General features: G+C 31.9%; 1 protein-coding gene across 1 annotated transcript in view; it reads right to left on the reverse strand.

The window, feature by feature from the left end:
- Positions 1-1,850: 1,850 nt before the first annotated feature.
- Positions 1,851-9,551, reverse strand: part of LOC111715429 (uncharacterized) — an 8,659-nt gene continuing 958 nt past the window's right edge. The window contains exons 2-7 of the mRNA XM_023490751.1: positions 6,821-6,874; positions 5,890-5,991; positions 4,635-4,705; positions 3,357-3,447; positions 2,793-2,909; positions 1,851-2,017 (exon numbers count right to left, since the gene is read on the reverse strand). Of these exons, the coding sequence (XP_023346519.1) occupies positions 1,972-2,017; positions 2,793-2,909; positions 3,357-3,447; positions 4,635-4,705; positions 5,890-5,991; positions 6,821-6,874 (481 nt within the window). The 3' untranslated portion in view covers positions 1,851-1,971. The remainder of the gene's footprint in view (positions 2,018-2,792; positions 2,910-3,356; positions 3,448-4,634; positions 4,706-5,889; positions 5,992-6,820; positions 6,875-9,551) is intronic.

The raw sequence follows: 9,551 nt of genomic DNA on the forward strand, positions 1-9,551 counted from the left end.
ATAAGGAGAAAATTGTTAAAAACGACTCATACCGAAGAACGTAGCGTACATATAAATTCAGAAAGTTGCAATATTCAACTCGGATCGTAAAAAAATCAATTTAATTCCAAACAAATCATAAGCATCGATAATTTTTCGACGCATTCATATATAGTTGATATTTCATTATATTTTTTAATTTTTATGATTAGAGAGTTCCTCTTGAAAACATGTATTCCTGTTTCGAGGATTTTTGATAATAAAGACGACATTTTCATATTTTCCAGGAATGTTCGAAGATCCAGCGCCAGGGAAATATTATTTTAAAAAAACATAATCAAAGATATTAACTATATACGAATGCGTCGAAAAATAATCGATGACTGTTGTTTGTAATATCAAATAGACGCAACAGATAGAAAGCGCTTATTTTTCGCCGTAAGCGTCTACACCTTTCTCTTTTCGCGAACACTCCCTTTATATCTAATATACTCGTCAATTATTTGGACCCAAGGAAGGTAGACCACGCTATGAAAAGCTCGTATAAGACATGCAGCCTCGTTTTTATAATTTTAAGTCGTCTTTCGATTCCCATGATTATTGGGACACCCTGTAAAAAATATTTAGATAACAAAATATTTTTTGTACATTGACAACCAGAAAACTCTCATTGTTATCTGTTATCATCATTGTTATCATCATTATATCTGTGAAGAGCTTTTCCACAATGAGCGGGGTCTCCGTTCTCAGAATCCTGGATATCCTAGTTCTCCTCTGTATCCAGGTTATTCCAGTGGGTAGTTCTGACTGGCTGGTACGGGAGCGAACGGGAGATGAATCACTTGACGAGGTCTATATTGGTATTCTTGGCTGTGCCAGAATCCAATGGAGAGAGGTCCCTTGGGGATGCTGATGAATCTGAAGAAGCATCCTCTGGGATATCGATGGGGAAGGAGGCCGGTGTCCTCCTTGGTCCTCTACTAGGCATAGTCAAGGTATATAATAGTCTGAGAGCTGTCATAGAAGTACAAGTCCCCAGTCCTTAAGGGGGATTAACGCAGATATAATCTCTAACGTCTATCCTGTATAAGATCCTGGAGTGATCCACAGGTATCAGATATTGTGATACAAAGCAAATAGGAGTATTTGCAGAAGTAGCTATGACTTAATCATTACACTATACCGTCGTCTTCCTATCCCATTTTTATCTGTTTACAAAATGGTATAAAGCTAAACAAAGAACTTAATTGATTGCCTAAATCCCTAATTTTTCTAGCCCTATATCTTTGAAACCTGATGGCGGAAACCTTTGTCAATTCAAACTTTATCCATTATCAAAGCATTCATAATTAGAAATTATAATAAGATTACCATGCCTGATGACCATTACAACATGATAAGAACCGAATGAAATATAAGTAAATATAATTAAAAGCATTTATTAAAATTAAATGGCAATTAAAGTATAAAGTTTAAAATATGATACAAAACTTATCTATCTCTAAGACTATGATTATCTTAAACAAAGATGAATAATATGCTTTTTAACATCGGTAATTGTTAAACAAAAATTTAGGAACTGAAATAATATTCTTTTTACAATCTAGCATATTTGAAATTTAACATTAAGTAGATATAAATGTAATTGTAAATTTAAGTGCATATGTAAATTTAAGTACAGATGATTTTTTAATTTTTGGTAACTTATGCTGCTAAATATTAGTAGACTGAGATATACGTATGTTGCTTGGTTATAAAAGTAAAAATATTTAAGTTTTATAATAAGTAAAAATTTCAATCTTGGACGAAGGTAAAAATTTAAATATTGATCGATTAATTGATAAATCTACAAGAAATCAATATTAAAAATATTAAAAAATTCTAGTTTATTATAGATGACAAAATTTTATAATATTTTCTGGTATTTTTGGTATTTTTCATCATCAGCAGTATAGAGTTAGCCGGCTCAACAGCTTCCCTAAGATTTGGTTTTCACCAAAGCTGAGAACTGTATCCACCTGGAGGGGGCCTCTTAAACCTAGATAGAGACGCAGGTTGGTTGGTTGGAAGTAGGGTTTCCAACGGAAGTGGATTTTTCTTACAATTACAGGGTCCGCAATTGCGGACCCTGTAATTTCCTCGCAATTCCGCACTTTTCCGCGCAATACGAGAACAGTTGCGCGCAATTCCGCGCAACGGAATTCCGATTGGAAACCCTAGCTGCATAGATACAGATGTTCCACGAAACATGACAGTTGGTAAATAGCTTAGAATGTCTTCTTCCATAATTTGTTAAGTTGTTCGATTCCAAAGACATTTATAAAAATATTATTTGGGAGTTATGTTATAGTAAAATTGATTTCAAAGTAAAATATATTTAAACAAAAGATTTTTCTAACAAAATAAACTGCAAAAAGCATTTAATATCTCATACAGTACAGGGATGACGTCATTCATAACTTTTAATCAACTGTCATGTTTCGTGGGACACGCTGTAGGTAGATGGTGGTTGGGTAAGTAGGTTGGTAGGTAGGTAGTTAGGCAGGGAGGTAGATAAATAAGTAGAAAGCTAGGTAGATAGACCAGTAAACAGGTAGGTAGATTATATAGGTTTAATAAGGTAGATTAGTTAAAGGTAGGTTGTCTAGTAGGTTAACGCTTTTTTTGCAATAAATCCCTTCAAATCCCTTTTAAAGCAAAATTTCCAAAAATTGTTGAATGGTTGGATGCTTTCTATAGGTTCTTAATAACACAAATAGTTTTATTTAAACCACAACTAAATGTCGTCGTCAGTGTCTAATGTTTAGCTATACCTGGAGAAGTTAGGTATAACTACACATGGAGCTGGAACGGATGGGATATCCAGACCTCCCTTAGTCCCCAGTGTATCTCCTGTCAGTGGATTTACTGGCAGAGGTTTACGGCTTCGTCTGAAAACAAACAAATATGTCAGCGCTCTCTGTTAAATACAGATTTATTTCGATTAAGGTCTATCTGAGCCTATGTTCCGGAAACGTAATAGTAAAAAGCAATCTAAGAAGATATGTTATATAATTTATACCATGAAATAGGTAAAAAATCATTTAAGCAGAGAGGATTCGAACAACGAGATATAAGGAGGCTACAGCTTTTTTTACACTTTCTAAACACAAAAGTTTTGTAGCTTAAATCTAGCTTCACCACTTAGACTATTTAAGATAAATACTTTATGAATAATTTCTAAATTATTTCTCGATGGTTTTCAAGAATTTCTTCAGATTTTAACTTAAATCCTTCAACTAAAAAGTTCAGTCGGTTAATCTAAGCGCTATTACAGACAAAAGATTCAACCTCTACAGATTATTTTAAAAAAAACTTCGCAATTTGTTAATCGATACCTTTGGTTAGCAGAGGGCGGGGCACAGCTGACACTCCTCCTGTTAGGGAAGCGAGGAGGAGGGGGACCAAACAACGATTTATACGAATCCCCTGAAAAATGTTTTTTAAATATTCATTGATAAGATTTATATACAGGGTGTTCCACGAAACATGACAATAGCTAGACGACTTGAAAGTCGTCTTTGGTATTTGAATTTATTTGTGACATTTAGTCTTCTATCTACTTTAACATGTATGATTCTTGAAACAATTAACACATAATTCTCCTAGCCCTGGCATTTCCAAAAAGTGGTCTGCGTTTTTTGTGCTTTCAATATTACCGGAGATATAAAGAGTTTGGTTCAGATTTCAATTTTGTTAAATAAAAGCAAAATTGTCGAAATCTGAACGAAATTCTTCGTATCTCGGGCAATATTGAAAGCCCAAAAAAGGCAGACCACATTTTGGAAATGGCAGGAGAAGGGAAATTTTGTGATTATTATCTCTAGAAATTTACTTCTAAAATTAGGTTGACAAATAAACGCAGCTAATTATATCAAAAATCAAGACGACATTGAAGTCGTCCTGCATACTGTCATGTTTCGTGGGACACCCTGTAGTTTCAACTTTCAACTTTAAGTAAAACTATGTCTTTCCTCTCATGAAGGAAAAATTTATCAGCGTAAACTAAAAATAAATAACAAAAGTAGAAAAATTAGAAAAAATATTAAATAGTTTAATAAAGCTAATGAAATATTTTAATATATTACATAATATGAATTATAAAAGAAAAAGTGATAATTAATTAAAAGGTGTACTTACAAAATTCATAAAAAATTTTTTGTTTCGTAAAAAAATTCTATAATTTGTCAACCAAAACTTCGGTTATCATCAAATATCTTTTATTTATGCAAATATTTTATGCAAAACAAACAAGACATTAATTTTTTAATATATTTCAAGGTCAATTTTTAGTTATAATTTTTAAAGACAAATTCTTGAGAAGTTGTTCTTTTCCCCAAAAGAAAGCCGTTTACATTTTAAATAATTGAGAACAAGAAAAATATTTCTTTTAGTGGGATATTTCAAAAAACTAAAAAACTGAGCGGCCATGAACCCATAAACCATCCAGGTTTAAACACTTGGATATAAACAGACAAGCCGCTTAAGCCGAAACTTTAATTGCGCAAACAACTTTTTAACCTTCCTGCACCGAAACAGTTAATCGGAGGGGGGAAGTAACATCTTACGAAAAGCTGGTTTATATTTAAGACAAAATTTTATGAATCAATTTTTACCCTCCTGCCTTGCTCTCCTGCTAAGCAGCAGTTCAGGTTGTTCATCACTCAGCTCAAAACTTGACGCCATTCTACGTAATTCAAATTAGAACAATTTAAGAGTAGCTGCTACTCCTCCATCTTTTAATTTGAAATAATGAACACAAAATATTAAAAACTTCTTAATTTCTTACTCCATAACAAATTAATTAAAAATGTGTTACATGAAATATCTAAGTCTACTCTACAATTTGGTTCAGTTGTTTCAGTTGACTAACAGGTTTATGCCACGTAAATAAATAAGCAATTAAGCTGTACTCCCCTTTCCTCTTTCTCTAATAACCTTTACACAAGACTCTACCCCCTCCCCTTATTTTCTTTGTATGGTTATTCCCCCCCTCTCCCGGCGGCATTTCAGGTATTTTCTTGATTAAGTAGATTATAGATCTTTTATTCACTGCAAGGTTTTTACAAGTTTACAGTCTGATGATTAATGTCCTTGTATTCTGTATCAGATTGTTTTTAGATATTTCAGAAATCTACCCAACCTCAAATATTTACACCTTGTATTCTATATCAGATTGTTTGTAGATATTTCAGAAACCTACCCAACCTCAGATGTTTACCCCCGCCCCCCCAACCCTTGTCCTTTCCTTTCCTTATGCCTCACTTTCAGTCCCATAACAGATTTTTTTCCTTAATCTTAATCTTACGTCTTAGAATATGTGTATGTATGTATGGAATTGTGAAAAGAAAATATCCAAAACTTTCCCTCCTAGCCCTTCCCTTATCCTGTTTTCTACCTTATTTATATACTTTCCCTCCTAGCCCTTCCCTTACCCTGCTTTCTACCTTACTTTTATACTTTCCCTCCTAGCCCTTCCCTTATCCTGTTTTCTACCTTATTTTTATACTTTCCCTCCTAGCCCTTCCCTTATCCTGTTTTCTACCTTATTTTTATACTTTCCCTCCTAGCCCGTCCCTTATCCTGCTTTCTACCTTATTTTTATGCTTTTCCTCCTAGACCTTCCCTTACCCTGCTTTCTACCTTATTTTTATACTTTCCCTCCTAGCCCTTCCCTTATCCTGCTTTCTACCTTATTTTTATACTTTCCCTCCTAGCCCTTCCCTTATCCTGCTTTCTACCTTACTTTTATAATTTCCCTCCTAGCCCTTCCCTTATCCTGCTTTCTACTATACTTCATTAATACCACCCACCCTTTTCCATCCTCTCCTTTTCACCTTTATAACCCCTCCTTTCCTCCTCTGGACTGACCTGTAAGGTTTCCTGGACCTGGACCTGGACTTCTCCGGGGACATGTCGGGGGAAGACTCGCTCTGAGAGGACGGGGTCGGAGAGGAGGACGTCATTGAGGAGCTGAACAATGAAAACAAAATTATTTGATCAACTTTGCTGAAAATAGAACAAGGGTACATCTACTTCAATCGCAATCTTGATTAGTCAATGAAAATTAACAATTTAAAGGCAGAGGCGGCTGGAGGGATCGATAAGGGACGCAACTAGGGAGAGTAAGGATAGCTGCTAGACAATTTAATTCTATGTTGAGGAATGGATTAAAAGAATTTTCTAAAATATTTAAGTTAAAACGCCCTCAACAAGAAGAAAGGAAGAGTTAAAAAATTCTTTGAATAACTTATAACAGCGTAAATATGACACAAATACATGAATCAAATATATAATACGTTTTCCTCCTCTTGTTCTGCATGCAAGAAATCAGCAATTACAATATTTGCAAATATTTGTTTTGAAAATGCCAGTTAATGCAGGATTCATGCTGTTAAAGCCATGAATCAAGGACCTTTAAGGATAACTAGGTCATACAACTTAGGAATTATAATTTGATTGGAAGATGAATTAACAAAAAAAACAATTTATTCAGATATTTCTTTAGTTAATTACAATTTCAGTAGTGATTTGAAATTTTGTTTAAAGAATGAAAGTTCGGTTAATGTTAAGTTTTTAGTTTATAAAGTGATAAGAAAATGAATAGATAAATGACTTAATTGATGAAAAATGAATAAAATGATAAACAATTTTATGAAAAAATGAAAGTTCTATTAAGGTTAACTTTTTAGTTAACAAAGTGATGAATAGGTGAAAAGATAAATGAATTGATTAATGAAAGAATAAAGGATAGGATGAATATTTATATTAATAGATGAATAGATGAAAATGAATGAATTACTTGTTACTAAGTGTAGGACTGGATGGTCCCGTCTGAGAATCTTCACTCCAATATCTGAGAGAAAAAAAATAATATAAATAATTAAATTAATAATTATGCAATATTTCTAAAGTGCACTAATTGCATAAATTGTATTATAAAGGGGTGGCGTAGGTAGAAACTGAAGTATGCAATAAAGTAATCGATCAAACTGGAATATTTGATCAATAATGACTTTCCCTTTTATAATCAATCAGAATAATTGATTTAATGATTTTACTAATTTTAGGAAAATTATTGAATCAAATAGTTTAATTTTCTGTGAATATTGAAGAAAAAAATAGATTTATGTTGAGAACATTTTTAATAAAATTGTTGAAGGCACCATCTGTAGTAACATGGTTTTTATACAAGAGTTGAAATATTATTCTAATAAATGTGAAATTGGAGAGTCAGGGGGGGAGATTGGGGAATATAGATTAGATTAGATTAGATTAGATTAGATTAGATTAGATTAGATTAGATTAAATTAGATTAGATTAGATTAGATTAGACTAGATTAGATTAGATTAGAATAAATTAGATTAGATTAGATTAGATTAGATTAGATTAGATTATATTAGATTAGATTAGATTAGATTAGATTAGATTAGATTATAATTAAATTGATTTAAATTTAAAGCGCTAAAAAAGCTCACATGTTTAGTTTAAAAAATGCCAAGATATAATTAAGAAAATTGGATTAAATTACGGGTTTAAACTTGTGATTTTAAAACGGAGAGTTTACATTAGTGAATTTAGACCGTAAATAAATATCCTAAATAGTTTACATTTTGCCGGAAACTTAATTCCCATTGTTTTTCTTAATTAAATTTTAGTTTTTTCTTAGTTTACTCAGCGAGGACCACTCGACACTCCTGTATGCCAAGTCCATTAGCGCCTGATCCAATCAGGGTTCAGTTATGTGTTTGGTGTCTATTCTGAACCAATAGAAATAATTTAGCAGTAACATCTATCTCAATATCCAATTAGAGTTATGCATCCTTTAATCGGTATTATCACTAAATGGAAATATTTACTTCTACACTACACTATGGTGATCAGGAACATGATCATGGGAACCATGGTTTACAGTTAGGGTGAGCCAAAAAAATATGCGCAATGCGCATACTTTATTTTAAGATTTTGAGGACATTTTTGTTCATGTTTGTAACGGTGGAATCGATTGCTGCGTGGGACATGACATGGCACCAATGAAGGTTTCTGACCGGGTAAGGTTTAGAAAATTTGTATATATCTTTGAAAAAACTAGAAAAAAAATTTGGAATATTTTCATGACATTCTGTACAAATGTAATGATCGGTGCTAAAAACATTGGTTTGAGGTTGCAAAATTTTACCAATTATATTCTGTGCAAAAATATGCAAATATATTTTAGTTTTTGTTAATCCTATAAATTTGAATTTTAATTATTTTTATTAACAAAGAGTTATTGTGTTGAATTTCCAGGTTTTATTATGGTTTTGGTCAGAAAATATGAGAATTCGGGGAGAGTTGTGGTCTCTAGTCGATATTTAAATCTTTAAATAAATATTAAATTTTTTATTTAAAATATAAACAAATTAAATTTTCTCTATCTAGAGATATATTTATACATAGGAGTAGTTTAAAATATTTTGGTTTTTTGTTCTTTAAAAGAATTTACCATAAACTGGGCCTTTCTGTTTTTGGATTAAAATTTGCATAATAGTTTCAGTATAAATCATTTTTTGATTACAAGAAGTTAATAAAAGTAAAAATATGAATCTTTTCTTTTGGCCAAACTGGTTTTCAGACACCACACCAGAGTCAGACATAGCATTGAAATCTGATTGGATGGACATTGGAAAATATTTTGTGAACTTAAAACTGTAATAACGCCATTCTACATTTCCTCTATTCTTTCTGAAACAGGAATCAATTTTTAAAAGAAAATGATAGATATCTCATGTATTTTTTATCAGCAAAACATAATTTATAAGAGCACTCTTGTAAACCTACCAGTCTACTATCTTGAAGTTCTGTTCATGGAGGCCCTTCAAGATGATTTTGTTGTTTTTGTGTGTTTACGTATTCAAAAAACTTAAATTATTTCTAAAAGCTTTTCTTGATATAAAATAATGAAGAACGAGGCTCTGTTGTTAATGCAATTCTAAACAACACGTATAAACTATAGAAAGATCAAGATTAAAGAAGTGTTTCCTAGAAGTTTTGATGAGGAGAAAGAGATCAGAAAAATAAAGAACAAAAAAATGACAGACGAACCTAACAGGCTTAAATTTAAAAAAAAGTTACAGACAAACAGAAAAACAGACAAACTTACAAACAGAAAAACTATGTGATGTGGGAAGTGGTCTGCTTCTAAGGGGATTACAGTTGTCGCGGTTAATTTAAGTTTAGCCAGGTGAAACCAAGGATGATTAGTAGAATTCAGGAGATATATATAGCAGGAGGGATTCAGGAGATATATATAGTAGGAGGGATTCAGGAGATATATATAGCAGGAGGGATTCAAGAGATATATATATACATAGCAGGGGAATTCAGGAGATATATATATATCAGGAGGGATTTAAGAGATATAGAATAGTATAGAATAGAATAGAATAGAATAGAATATAATAAAATAGAATATAATAGAATAATATAGAATATAATAAAAAGAATAGAATAGAATAGAATAGAATAGAATAGAATAGAATAGAATAGAATA

This window comes from Eurytemora carolleeae, unplaced genomic scaffold (genome assembly GCF_000591075.1).
Source record: "Eurytemora carolleeae unplaced genomic scaffold, Eaff_2.0 scaffold14, whole genome shotgun sequence".
Taxonomy (NCBI): domain Eukaryota; kingdom Metazoa; phylum Arthropoda; class Copepoda; order Calanoida; family Temoridae; genus Eurytemora; species Eurytemora carolleeae.